Consider the following 14,885-nt stretch of genomic DNA (forward strand, 5'->3'; position numbering starts at 1 on the left):
CCCTCTGGAGGAGATTGGGGGCTAAGCAGGAGCCACTGAGTTAACTAAGCAAAGTAGAGTTAGGAAATTATGGGACAGTTACTGAATCTTTAACTTTCCTGGTGGTAACCATCAAAAAGAGAAACCTCCCTTCTAGGCCACGTTTCCTACCTTACTTGAAATCCAAGGTCGAATTTTATTTCTGATGTACTGCTGCAGTTGTCTCAAATCCAATTTACATCTGTTTCTGTTTTCAGTGATTGCTTTATTCTTTTCAAAATCATCTCATCCCCTCACAGAATGAAGGAAAGAACATTTAGAAACCAGATGTTGTATTAACCATAACCATTATCTTTTATTGGATCCCAAAGAGGTTTAATCTCTATCCATAAACAGGTGAGGAAGACACCAGCATTCAGCTCAACTTTATACTTTAAAGATACCTCACCGAGAAGAGGGCAGAGGCTGTGCCCTCCATCTGCCATTATGCCCCAGGGAGGATGATAATTGGTGTGTATGGCCATTGGTTCAGCCCTCTTCGACCCAAAGCTCTCCCTTTTGTAACAAATATATGCGACAGCTGCAAGCAGGCTGATACAGGTGGAGAGTGGAGAGAGTCAAATAGTACAATTAGCCTTGTCATTGGTGATGTTTTTTCTAAAAGAGTGGACAGCACTTGGTAAAGTTCCAAACAAAATGCCACCTTCTCCTTGATTTACATGGTGATTGCATTCCTGGAAAATTCAGCTTATATGAAAGTCATGCGAAAATACTTTGAGTTTATAAATAAATTAGAGTTATATTCTAGGCTTAGGTGATTGTATATACGTTTATCATCTACGTGAAATGTCTGGAGCCTAACCCCTGCCCAATAAATCCCAATAACACCCTCCTCAATCATCATGAGTGACAACCCCAAGTGTTCCTGCATGATTCCAAAATGCCATCTGGTGCTACCACCTTACCTATTGGGAATCTCTAGAGCGAGATGACTAAGGCCTTTTTGAAGGGCAAGAATATAAGAACATGGGCCTCAAGAAACTCACTCTATGAGTCCGCATTTTTGCCTGTGGAAGCCCTGTCTCAACCATGTCCCTTGAGACCACACTGACTTTGCTAAACTGTCAAGAGAACAACAGGTGTATTGTTGCCAGAGCTCTGGGCAAGATTCTTTGTGATCGGCTTCCAGCTTTACTTGTTGGGAAATGGTTGACTTCCGGACTGTATAAAGGCCCAAGACATACCTTCCTCACTGACGTATCCTGAGATTGGTTTACCATTGGATGTTACATACATGATGTGAAGGACCATCAAAAAGTGACATTGCAATGTGAACGAGTAGAGGAATGGCGGGCGAAGGTTGAACACTCAGTTAGATACACTGGTTATTGAGCAGAAATACTTATTTATCTTAATAATATCAAATTCAAAAATAGTTCATCACTCAAACGTACAATTCACTATATTTCTGCCTATAGCATGTAAAACCAAATTTGAACAAGAACGTATCAGTCAGTACATGGAACTGTCCTCGTGTCTGGATTGGGGCATGAATGGTGAAGTAGGAAAAACACAGGTTTTGATGTCCTCAGACCGAGATTGAAGCCCACCCTGCATGTCTGTGACTTTTAGAAAGTTAAAGCATGTCTTTGAACCTCCATTTCCTTACCCGTAAAACAGGGTTCATAATAGTGCTTGACTCCTAGGATTTTTGTAAGGATTAACGAGATAACAGAGGTAAACCACTTGGTGTAGTGATGACCCATACTAAGTGCTCAGCAAATATTACCCATCATTATTGTTGGGATGGTGGTAATTATCATTCATCCAGATTTTACAGGAAGGAAAAAGTGTCATTTTTAAAAAGAGACTGTAATTTGACCTAGACGACCTTGAAGGAAGACAGAATTCCTGTTAGGAACAGAATTGCTCTTTTGTTTAGGAAAAAATACCTTTCAGGCATATTCAGTAATAAAAGGTGAGCTGGCCCTGCTCCCAGCCCCACCGGGAGTGAAGCTGTGATGGCTGGTGGAAGATTGCTCTGCATAAGAATGTAATATAATTTTCTTGAAAGTTCTTTCCAAGGGAGAGGATGAAGGGTTGGCTAGAAATTAATTCCTGGGAGAATTTGCAGAGGAGAGGAAGGGATCTTCCTAAGATGACAGGGGGCACAGAAACAGCCAGAAATTCCTTAATGGATTTTAGTAACAGCGATGTTTGATATTGGCAGCCATTTTCTGCCCCGTGCTTAATTGCCTCCTATTTCATCAAAACCTTTAGTGAAAGGCGGTCCCCAGATTAGCTTGGTGTGAACGGAGGGAGAAAAGCATTGACCAGGGTAGAGGATGGAGAAAAGCAATGCAGTTAGAAGCTCATGGCCACAGGAGGCAAGATGCTAAGCAGGAACAGGACGAGGAGGCTTGGAGAATGTTAGTCCTAGGGGGAGTCACCAAAGCTTGGAGGGAGTGAAGTTGGGAGTAGTGGAGCGCTACATGTGAGAAAATAATAAAGGAAACTTTACTATTATCATTAGGTCCTTAAAATCAAGTGCAAAGCTCATGAGCCTTTTTACATTTAGGTAACTTTCCGAAGAGCTCACGGAGGACTTAAGAAAAGGAGAATAGAATGAGACGCTTTTAAACAAGAGGAAAATTAGTCATCTTTCCACCTCATGCTTCTACAATCGCTGCTGTGCGTTTGATATTCACGATATCTATTCCATAAAGAATTAGAAAGATTTATTGAAAGAAAAACTGAATGCTGAGAGATCACATTCTTATAAAATCTCTTGATATAGGAGTGTATTAAATGGCACTGGTATATTATGCACCCTATGTGATAGAAAATCTTTTCCCAGACCCCTTGTGTCGTGGATTATAACTCACTGTTGGGCTACAGTGAGTGGCAGTAACTTAAACCTGCTTTATTGTTAATGCATATATTGTACAATTCATACATCTCTTACATAGTTTGTACAAGTTCTTTGAAACATATTTATTTTTAAATATAATCTGTAAATTCTATATCTCCATTCTGGTGTATGGTTAGTTTTATTTTTCTGGGTAAGTTTTCAGGTTTATTTGTTGCAATGACCTTGATTAATAAAAATGCTACAGAACAATAGAATTCTTAAGGAATGACACATTACACCAACATTGTCCAAAAGAACTAATTAATCAAATATGATTAATTTTAATGTAATTACTAAAGAAAGATATATCATTTTATTATGACGCTCTAGCCATACATTTTCAAAATATGCTTATTAAACAGTAAATGTAAGATAATGATTCAGTTAGTTACATTTTTAGAAGTCATTAAGATTGATATTCCTCTGCCATAAATGAATTGAATAATACTTTCAAATACAATCAGAGTTAATTTAACAAAAAATATGCTTTTGAACTAAGACAGATATAACGAATGACCAATCATTATTTTCTGGTTTCAAAGTAGCAGGGAAAATTAATTCAGTGTCTGTAAGTTTATTTATCACACTTGGCCTAGAAATGTGATGAAAACATATGAAGTAAAACACAGGATGTAATCCCAGTTCTCCTAGGTCATTAACTCTCTTAGCAAAAAGAGATCTGACATGGTATTTGGGGCCCTTATGTAAACTGAATATGAGCTGCATAATGTTTGAAAGTTTTTGATATTTTGAATACACATTTTAATGATACACAGACACAGATAAGAGATGTGAGTAGACGGCTTGAGGTTTCTGAGTCCCTCCTGCAGTGTGTTTAGCAGCAGGTACAAGATAAATATCTAAACAAAATCAGATTAAGGGATTAACAGAAGTGACTTTGCTCTGGGTGGGTGAGTGGGGCCAGTGGGTGGCTTGGAAGGGATTTCGAGTTCTGTTTTCATTTTTTCTACTTGTACATCAGTGCATTTTGGGCAAAAGAAAATGAATAATGTTTACGTTTAAGATACAGTAGGCCTGGGCAATTAGAAAAAGGCCAATTCTAAGGATTGTGAAAGGTCATTTTGAAGGTGACAGGTGATTCAGCAGGGGTTAAGTAGGAGAAACTTTCTCCATTTTAGCTTGTATTTCAATTGGGCTGCAAGATTTGGACTTTTGTGTCCTTGTTTTAAATTAAAAAATATTTTAAAATATTTCCTTAAAAGATCTTATTAATGACAACTGAAGAGTGGGGAGAAAGAGGGACCATGTTTAAGATCAATGTGTAATCATAAATTAAGAGGGAACATGTGAATTGTGTGTTTTTAAGGAGTTCTCTTTACCCCTAGGGTTTCAGCTTGTTCAGCCCTCTATAAGCTTTTGAGGCAGATTCTGAGTGAACAAGGACTGAGAGGAATAAAGACGGTTTCAAAAGTTCGCTGGACCTCTGTCTTATTTGTGAGAGGTTTCCCCAAAAAAGTGTTGCTCCAGATAGCACTTAGTTATTTAAATTGATATCTTTATCCTGTACCATACGCACTTAAAGCTTCAGTCTTCTCATCTCCTTTTACTTTTTTTAAATAGAAATCACACAAAAAAGATATCTATGTATCAGTTTCTAATATCTAACAGGAAAGTCTTAGAATATTAAAATAGCAATAAGCAAATATGTACTGTAGGATTAAACTCTAGCATTCAAAACAAACAAACCAAAAACAAAGAATCAACAACATTTTCCTCTTGGTTTTGCTCCTTCAGATTCTGGACTTTATGATTATTGCAGGAGAGGGGCATAAAGAATCACAAATCTTTTATTTTAAAATTTAAAATAAATGATGCTATAATGATGCATAAATCAGATTTATCTTTTGAAACCATTGATGGGAAAGCCCAGGTGATTTGAGTGGGAATGCTCTTTCTGATGAAAAGAGTCAAACAGGATCTGTCTCTAATAAATTAGTACAATCTTTTAAGATTAAAAATAGCAAAAACATTTTAAATAGTCTGATTATAGCTTCAACAAGTCAAACATACATTTCTATCTAGCCTATAGTTTTAAACAGTCTATGTGGGTTTAACTTACCATCCCTCATTCCAATATAAAAAAGAAGAAAGAACCAAGTCATTTTTGAACATTAAGATATTCATAAAGACTGTATAAAGTATAAAACAAAGAAAAACGCAAAAACAAAAACAAAAACAAAAGTCTTCACAGATTGTTAGCCATCTCTTTCAATGATTTCTCATAAATTCTTCTTTCCTTATCAGTAGATAACCCCCATCTCATAAGGAAATACCTTCCAACACTTCCCAATGAGATCAGTGATTGCTTTTCTGAGAGCTACTGCTCTTTGAGATGTCTAGATGAAGGGAGAATATCTTGTATAAATCAGTAAATGCCAAAGAATTACTCAAGGGGGATGTGGCAGAAGCTATTTTTAGCAGGTGAATCTATGCGTTTTTTCTCTTTGTTTTTATTTTCTCCACTTGCTGAATTTGTGTTTTAGAGCAGAGAGCTCAAAAAAAAAAAAAAAAAAAAAAATCAATAAGTAACTTAATCATCTTTTTAGTTCTGCCATTTGCCTGGAAGGTCTTTTTTTTCCCCTCCATTTATACTCTATGCTCTTGATCGAAGTGTTCAGATCAGATAATATATTGCTAATTTTGCTAAGTTTGAGAGCCAACAAAATAATGGAGCCTTCAAACTTAAAAAAAAGTTTCCTCTTCTGCCCCTGCACTCCCAAACTCACAATTTGGTGAACAGTGCGCTGCTCGTGGGTGATCACAAGTTGAAAGGTGGTGGTGTCTAGACCCAATGCTATTTTCCTAAGCCATCTAGCTATAGAATTGTTGTTTTCACTTTAAAAAAATATGTCTATGCTTTCTTTTTTTTCTTTTTTTCTTTTTTTTAGTCAAGTACTTTCTTAAAGAAACAATAGCACCACTTGGGCATAGCTGGCCAAACAATAAATGGGAAAGCAAAATGTGCTACATCTTCCATTTGAAGCACTCTCCCAAGTGCATAAACTAGTAACAGAAACTCCGGAGCCACAGTGCATGAGATGGTTTCATCTACACAAACATTGACATTCCAAGGAGGGGAAGGACTCTCAAGGGAGGCTAAGCTTTTTTTTTTTAAATAAAATTTTCCAAGGAAGTGATTTCTTCTTAGTGTTGCATTGAACTCAGGATGAGTGTGTGTGTGTGTGTGAGTGTGTGTTTGTGTGTGTGTGTGTGTGTGTGTGTGTGTGTGTGTAGGGTGGGTGGTGGAAGAGATTTCTCTGTCTCTAGAAGAGTGGATTCTGATGTAAAGATGCATTAACTTTTTCCGGGGAGCCTCCTCATCTTAAAATTTTCAAATAATAGCATTCTACTGTTGGGGAAGTGGGAACAGAAATTTGACCTAGGTGTTCAGTACTGTCAATTAAATTGGAAATAAGCCTCTAAGTTGAAAGCTTATTCTTACCAACATTTATAGCTGTTTCATAAATATCTGGAAATTGCCTCATTTGAAAATTCGAAAGCAGAGCTTATACGTTTCTGAGTTGTGAAATTTTAGGTGCTCCCTTCACCCAATCCTGGGCCGTTCTGCAGTAGTATATAGCGATCAGCTGACTTGTGGAGTTTACACCAATTTGTCTTCTAGCTTTAATTCACTTGAAAATCAGAGAGTGGGTTAGTATAATTAGTTAATTTTTAATTAGTTCATTTATGATACAGTTGGAGAGGATTATGTGTTGGAAAAAGTTAAGAAAGACAATATGGCTTTGCATATTTAAGCTTTCCTCACTGGGGCATTTTTGGTTGCAGATAGAATTATTAGGTGAATCAAATAAGTCATAGACACTTAGAATCCCCATATCCATCTATGTCTGGAAACCCACACATCTGCAGAAGATTGCACGTAAAGTGTTGCTGGGAGTCAGTAATTTTAAAATGTACACACTAAGAACAAGAAATACAAATCACAAGTGCCATTTTGGGAAGAGGGGTCCCGCATCTCATTTCACAGAACCCATATGTCTAGAAAACAGATGAAGGGCAAAAATGACTTATAGTTTCTTTTACATCCGTCCATAGTGATCAAAACACTGCTCAGAACGCCAGAGGCGCGCATGTCCAATAATGCTGTGGACTGAGGGGTCAAATACTTGCCGGCTGAGCAGGGGTGCCCATTAAACAGGTCTTCTTTTTGTCACATGTTTAGAAATCCAGGAAATCTTTTTTTTTTCTGGCCTCTGAACCTTGAGGTGAACCAGTGGGATGAAAACTAAAGACGTTATTTTTATTTTCCATATGCATATTCCAAGAATAAAAGGGATACAATTTGCATGAAATAATCAAACCATACTTTTCACCAAAAAGTTCTAAGGCAGATAAAAAGGTCTGAAGGATGGATGATTCATTGTTCTAATAAGAAAATCTTGGTATGTGGACAGGAAATATTTTCCAGGCCTACATGGGCCTGTCCTCACCACTGGATTTTCTTGATACTGATTTGCAGGTGAATGGATAAGACACATCCACAGAGGGCTAGGGGCCACCCTTCTAAGCAGACATGAGGGAAAATTTCTAGTTGTGAAGGAGATTTTTGCCTCTCAACTAGCAACTATAGCCAAGCATATTTTAACAAAAACATTTAAAATATATATATATGTATGTACAGCCAAGGATAAGAACAAAATTTATTGAAGAAAGTAACTTTGTGACCTTGTATTAACTATTATTTCGGTACTTGAAATCTTGGGCCATTTTTCAGATTGCCTAAAGAGAAGGAATAACTGTGTTTTTCAAAATAAATAGAGTATCATTTGTCATATTAAAAGAAGTATTACTGTATTACTAGTAACTGCCTGGAAGAGTCAGTGAGTGCTAACAAATAGAATAATCATCCTTTTACTGGTAGACATCTTTTTTGTTTTTCTCCTTTTTTCTTTTCCTTTCTCTCTTTCACTTTGTGTTCATAAATCCAAATGCAGAATTCAAAATCAAATTGCAAATCAGATGTTTCTAACTTATTTTGAAAAGTATTTTAAAAAGAGATTGCGCTGTTAGCTTTTAACAACTAGTTAGTCGGATAGTCTCATTGCCAAGAATTGGTATGTCAGAAGAATTGGGATAATCAATTTTCTAGCTATGCTGTGAATGGGTTGTTTATAGAATTCCTTACATCGCAACAACTCCAGGGCTCTGATCTTAAGTCCTCATAGCAACCCAGGATAAAAATCTGGAGCTTATCTTTTTAATCCTCATACCACCCCTGTGAGGTAGGTAGATGGTGTATTGCCCTCATTTTGCAGATGAGGAAACTGAGGCACAGAGAGGTGAAGTGACTTGCCCAAGGTCACACAGTGGTGAGTCTGTGGCAGAGTCGGCAGATGTTTGTTTCTCCAGCGAGAAAAAGCTCGCTGCTTTTTCCACCCCTCTCTGGACTCGCCAATCAAGTTGACGGTGGTGGACTTTGTGTCTTAAGTTGCTCTCGGAAGGCATAATTCCAGGAACTTTACCTCTATCCCAAATGGATGGATTTTTCGTAGCCTTCCCCTCGGTGTCATCTTTGGCTCCAGGCTTCTTCTGTTTTGCTTTCACCCTTTACCGTTTTGGCCAGACTCTTTCATATAACAAACTACAAAATAGCACCATTGTACTAAAAAACAGAGTTTTACATACTGTTTGATATATCCTGCATTATTGATATGCTAAATTTACATAGTGCTCTATATGGAAAAAATAAAAAGAGAAAAGTTGCTAATCAGGGTGCACACTAACTCATTTGAAGGAACTGTTCAGAGTCTGAGACTTTCTATGCTTGAAACATACGCCTAAAAATGATTGGCCTCAAAGTTGCATCTACTTGCATGTTTTTTTTTAGCAAGATGTGGAAAAATAAAGTTTTGTGTCTAAAATAAATGCATCCAACTTATATTTGGTACAAATGCCACAGATGGAATCTTGTGGGTTAAAAATTGGTGTGCTACTTGACTGCTTGCTGCTGCTATTGAGGAGGCCAAATTTAGCAAATATAAAGATGATGGGGGGGCGAGGACAGACAAACAAGGTTATCAGACACTGTAATACAAACCGCCTGTGTTGTGTAGAAAGAAGTGCAAATAAAAAAAATTAATAAACCACTTAGACAAGGCTGCTGAATGAATGGCTCCAGCAGCCAAGATTCAGAGACAAATTTAGTGCAACCGGATCTATACAACACCCATGCATTTGTGGCTCTTGAGAGGCAGGGACTAAGATATATATATATATACATATATAGATATAGATATAGATATCTATATATATATATTTTCTCTATAGAACATTATTGATAAAAGATCAATAGGAATCTACCAACTCCAGGACCGTTTTTTGCAAGGTGCAAAGCTTTTAACAATCACTCCTAAAGACAATGTTGGAATGTTTACTTGTGTATTTCATTGGGGGGAATGCCCATCTTTTGAAATGTTATCAAACTTATTTTTTTGGTAGGTCTTCTGGTGTCTAACAGGTAACTCGTGCAGAGCAAAGGGTCCCGCCGGTGGCATGTCCTTCTTCACTCGAGGGGAGTCTTCCTACATTCTGTAGTTCTTGTTTCCCGCACTCCCTCTACTTGCGTTCTTCAAATGTACTTCCTAAAAATGAGGGAGAAAAAGTGACATGAATTTGATGACGTTTCATGGACTCTACCTATCTATTTCTAACATTGGATCTTACCCTTTCACATCTTATGCTTCACCAGTCAACCGAACAGAGAGTTGGGCTTGGTTTTTCTGAGAAAGACATATCTAAGTGGACAGGCCTTTAGTTTTTAGTTTAGCCCAACCTCACTCAGGCTACTTCTATGTACCCCCGGTGGCATGGGACCACAGACTGATTTATAACCACGCAAAAATGTGTTTCTATTCTTCTGCTCCTATCGCAGATTCGTTGACAGGAAGGAAATCCTGAAAAATCCGGTCTTCTGGCCTGTAGCATCTTTTCCTAGTGAGAAAAAACATCACATTCTGGGATCATCCTCTGTTGTTTTATTGCATTTTGTCCTCTTTTAATTTTTGTAAAAAGGAGATATTTCCTTTTTTTCTTTTTCTCCTTTGGAGCGAGGTAGGGTTTTAGAAGTAGAAGATTGGGAAGTTTTGTAATTGATTTAGAATCTATAAAATGACAGACATACGGAGCTGGGCTCAAATCCCAGCTCTGCTATTTTCTAATGATGTGAACATGTGCAACTGACAATCTCTTGTGTCTCCCCTTCATCCGTAAATGAGGATAATAATAGTTTCTACCTTGTAAGATTAAGGATGAAGAATTAGTACATAAAAGCACTTATAATAGGTCTGGCACATGGTAAGTACTATATAAGTATTAGCAATTATTATTAGTATTTACTGGCTCTTCTTCTACTCATTGTTATTTCATCTCTATTGGAAAGTAACCATTTCTGGACTAAAAACCTCGAGTTCCTTGCTTTGGTGCTACCATTCACTCAACAACAAACAATCCTGTTATCCAAAGAATATTGAGTTTTGCTTGGCACAGAAGCCCTATGACGGTGGGAGCTTGTCTCTCTGTTCACTGGTACAGCCTGTGTCTAGAACGGTGCCAGGAGATTTCAGGTGCTCAATAAATAGCTGGAGAATGAATTACATGAACAAATGAATAAATGAAGGATTGAATGAATATAATGGACCTTCTCATGACATGCAGAATCAAGTCATTATACTTTTCCTAGAGATATCATTTTATCCTTGAATATACTTAAATAGCAAAGTTTATTTAGACAAATACGAAGACGTGAAATAAAATCCAGGAGAAAATGGCATTTGCGTGTATAAACATAAGATGCTTCTTCTCATGGTTTCACCTCTAGCTAGGAGGCCCTTATAAGAGGTTGTAATGGATAATTATTGGTACAGAATGAGGTGCAAGGATCCACAGGGTCCCTTTTCCCCAGAACTTGTTTCCATCAAGATCAAAAACAAGACTTCTCACCATGGTGGCTAGAATCTCCGCATTCTTCCTTTTGACAAACATAATGAGCACTCACCCAATTATTGTTAGGAGCTTAGAGATCATTGTAAGGGACCCTGGAGATCACTCAGACCTGAGCTCTGGAGAGCGTGAGAAGCAGGGCGGCATCATCTACCAATCCCTGGAAATAATAGCTGTGGGCTAAGGCCCAGAGGGATTTGGTTATTTTTCTTACACAAGTTTTTCAGCTCTACCTGGAACATTAGAGTTTATCACCAACTTCTTCATAAAAGCTAGTTTGGACTTTGTTAAGTTGATGGTCAATATCCAGTACTGACTGAATAGAAGGAAGACGGCATGATTGTGTAAAAATGTTTATTGAAATATCTAGCTCAGTGGTCACCAAAAAAAGCTCGTGGGAAGAAATTGGGCATTTGTATCGGAGAGCTTGAAGTGCCCTCTGTTTAAAATCCTGGCACTTTTGCTCTAAATGTCATACAACTTTCACCAAGTTCACTTAACATGCATTTGTTGCTGTACAAGGCATCCACTGTTAAGCTACCAGAAATTTGTATTCCTAACCTTACATTTTACTCTGCTCTGCTCTCTGTTTTTTTTTTTTCTGGAATTTTATTATTTTATTGAGGTCACATTGGCTTATAACATTCTGTAAATTTCAGGCGTACGTCATTATATTTTGGCTTCTGTTTAGACTGCATTGTGTTCACCACCAGAAGTCTAGTTTCCATATGTCACCACACACACATGCCCCTCTACTCTTTTCACCCTTCCCAACCCCCTTCCACTCTGGTAACCACCAATCTGTTCTCTGTATCTATGTGTTTGTTTGTTTATCTTTCACATACGAGTGAAATCATATGGTATTTATCTTTGTCTGACTTATTTTGCTTAGTGTAATACCCTCAAGGTCCATCCATTCTGCTTTCTTCAAAGAATTCTCCAGAAAAATGGAAGAAAGACATATAAGGTTACAAAGTAGGGTCACTATTGTCTCCAATGCTCTTTGAAACATTTTTGTTTATTCTCAATAGACCCTGCAGATGGTATGTGGCTCATCCAAACCACAAAATAGCTCTTATTAAGGATACCAGCTCTTTACCAAACTACTAGTCAAATTAACTAACAGGTCTAAAAATATGCTAATTTGAGTTTTACCTTTTTTTCTGTTTGAGGCCTATCAGCTTAGAAAAAGATTTTTAACAATTTGGATAATGCCCAAATGAAATGGTAACAAATTAGAAGAAAGCCACATGAGGTGTTTAATCTCTGGTGTTAAATCTTCCTCTTGAGCCAAATTAATCCCAGATTTCCTGAAGCAAAAATTCAGGTATGTTCCATGCTTCACTCTTCAAATTCATGAGGGCTGTAGCAAACAGGATTGAGGTTAGATTGGCCAAACATATAGATCTTATCCTTTGTTCCTAACAGAGAGCTTCTTTTCCTTTCATCTCAGACAGTAAGTGTAAAGTGTGAAGTCTGAGCAGAGGGATCCTCTGGCTATTTCTTCTGGGTCTGTCTCGGCATCGCAGCAAAGCCATGGGCAGAAACTCACTGGAGTAAAGCCACTGCTGCTCCAAGTAGCATGGTTCCCATGAACACACGCTCGCGGTGGAGGCCATTCAAAACCAGCTGGGATGTTGTCTGGTTTGCATTTGGCTCTCTTCCCAGGCTCACATACGTGACTTCTTTGTTGCAGACAATGACAGTGACAAAACAAAAGCACTCAGGGATTTGGTCTCAGTTGCATCTGTTGCTTTGCTCATTGTCTTAATTTAATTACACTGGCCACCCTTGACAATGGGCAGCAAGTGGAGGCATGTCAGGAGCAGTCGTCGGAGCTGGCACCCACCTTCAGTGCACTTCTCGAAGGGTTATGAAACTGTCCCACATTCAGCCAAGCAGAAACTTTTCACTTCAACATCTCGTCCAAGACAAACAAACCAGCTGAAACTGTTTCTAGTATGCAACTAGACAGATTTTTGAAAGGAAAACAGTAGTGAGTAAATACTGTTTCCTATTGACACCAGGGAAGGTAAGATTATTTAAAAAAAGCTGTTGGTTCTCCTCTAGCTCACTGGGGTTGGTTGAGGAAATTTATCCCTCTGAAGGAAGGGTTAACCAACTCATCAGAGAACAAGTTTGAGAAGGGCTTACTTTATGACATACATTATTACACATTGTATACCATACACATATATTTATTGTTGTTAGTACCATCAAGTCAATTCCAACTCCTAGCAACCCTGTGTACAGCAGAGCAGAGCCCTGCCCAGTCTTTTTGTGCCATCCTCCCACCTTCCAGTGCTATAGCAGACAATGCTCTGCGGCTATTCATAGGGTCTTCGTGGCCAATTCTTTCTGAAGTGAGTGGCCAGGTCCTTCTTCCTAGTCTGTCTTAGTCTGGAACCTCTGCTGAAACCCATCCACCATGGGTGACCCTGCTGGTATTTGAAATCCCAGGGGCATAGCTTTCAGCATCACAGCAACACGCAGTCACCATAGGATGACAAGCGACAGACGGATGGTGTGGTTACCTGACCAGAAACGCACCCTGGCCTGCAGCTGTGACAGCACCGATTCTTAACCATTAGACCACCAGTGCGGGCTACACAGATATTTAGGAAGCTGGAAAACGATCTGAAAGGGTCATTCACATTCTCCCATTATCTCTTGCCTCTTATCCTAGCTCCTAGATTTCCAAACGAAAACTATCTGCAAACTTTCTGATTGAAAAGATCACTGAGTGCTAATAACAATGGCAATAATAATAATCTTGATTAATATTTGCAGACACTTTACAGTTTACACAGTAATTTCAAGTGAAGTGATGTTATTTGCACCAGTCTCATTTATAATCTGAGGTCCATTAAGATTTAGTGACTTGCTTGAGGTCACATAGGAACAAATTGATAGTTCTAGGACTAACAATAAAACAATTTACTATTTTCATAAAATAACAATTCCACGACTTGGAAATTTATTATGTGCTGGGCACTGTAGTATGTATGTTAATTGCACACAGTTTCTTATTTAATTCTCATAGTTCTCTCCCGGGTGGATACTAGTGTGTTGCCCATTTTATCTTTAAGGAAGCAGAAGCTTCGAAAAACTAAACCACCTACCTAAATTCTTACTGTGAAGACATGACCGTGGTTGGGATTTGTACCAGTTCCTTCTGACTTGGAGTTTGTCAGCCATTCTGCTGTACTGTCCCCTTAAGAAGTAAAATAATATCTAGTGCTTCCAGGTCCAAATCTCTTTCCAATAACAATAGTTGATAATGTCATGAGCTGCCCATGATCCCAGAGGGTGGTAGATGCTGGTTTAGAGGGTAAGGCAAAATTCTAGACTAGGAGAGTGGGTGTCCTCCCTTACCACGAGTGTGTGAGCTGGGTCCCATTTGTATGGTTATTGACAGGGGTCTAGCGGCACAGTATTCAGTGAGCAAAAGCTAACCCTGTAGATATTATAAGCCCTTCTTTTTTCCCTGCCTATCTTTATGAGATTTTTGCCTGAGAGACAGAATCTAAAGGAAGGATGATAATAGGCTCTTTAAATTTCAGACAGGAAGCAGTGATGTTTTCAATAGACTATGTTTCCATGTCCACCCACTCCAAACAAGTTAAGTATTGTATGACATAAAGTCTAGGAAAAGCCTGGCCCCCTATAAAAACTGCTGGGAAAATACTGACCAGCGTAGAACATTAGCAGCCTATTGTACAGCATAAAGTAGTAACTCAGCATTGACCTTCTCCTAAAAAGGGCAAAATGGGGAAACAAAAGAGCAGTGGATGATTGGAAAGATGGCCAAGACATCAGCTCTTTACCTGTTGAAAAGGATGTGTTCTAGCTATTTTGCTGGCTTGACCTAGAGATGTGAAATTGTGGAGGACAATTTAAATGTCTCAGGATCACCTTTGCTATCTCTTTCCTTTGGGGAATCACAAGTTCAAATTCCAGGAGAGTTAGGTCAGCCTTTCATCTCCGGGAGCCAAACAGTGTGAGTGTCATGTGA

General features: G+C 38.4%; 1 protein-coding gene across 4 annotated transcripts in view; it reads right to left on the minus strand.

Moving 5' to 3' along the window:
• Positions 1-9,293: 9,293 nt before the first annotated feature.
• Positions 9,294-14,885, minus strand: part of IGF1 (insulin like growth factor 1) — a 69,189-nt gene continuing 63,597 nt past the window's right edge. For 3 of the 4 annotated variants that reach the window (XM_005606471.4, XM_005606472.4, XM_070253550.1), the window contains one exon: positions 9,294-9,513. In XM_005606471.4, the coding sequence (XP_005606528.1) occupies positions 9,488-9,513 (26 nt within the window). In that variant the 3' untranslated portion in view covers positions 9,294-9,487. 4 annotated transcript variants of the gene reach the window in all.

Source organism: Equus caballus, chromosome 28 (assembly GCF_041296265.1).
Source record: "Equus caballus isolate H_3958 breed thoroughbred chromosome 28, TB-T2T, whole genome shotgun sequence".
NCBI classification, from domain to species: domain Eukaryota; kingdom Metazoa; phylum Chordata; class Mammalia; order Perissodactyla; family Equidae; genus Equus; species Equus caballus.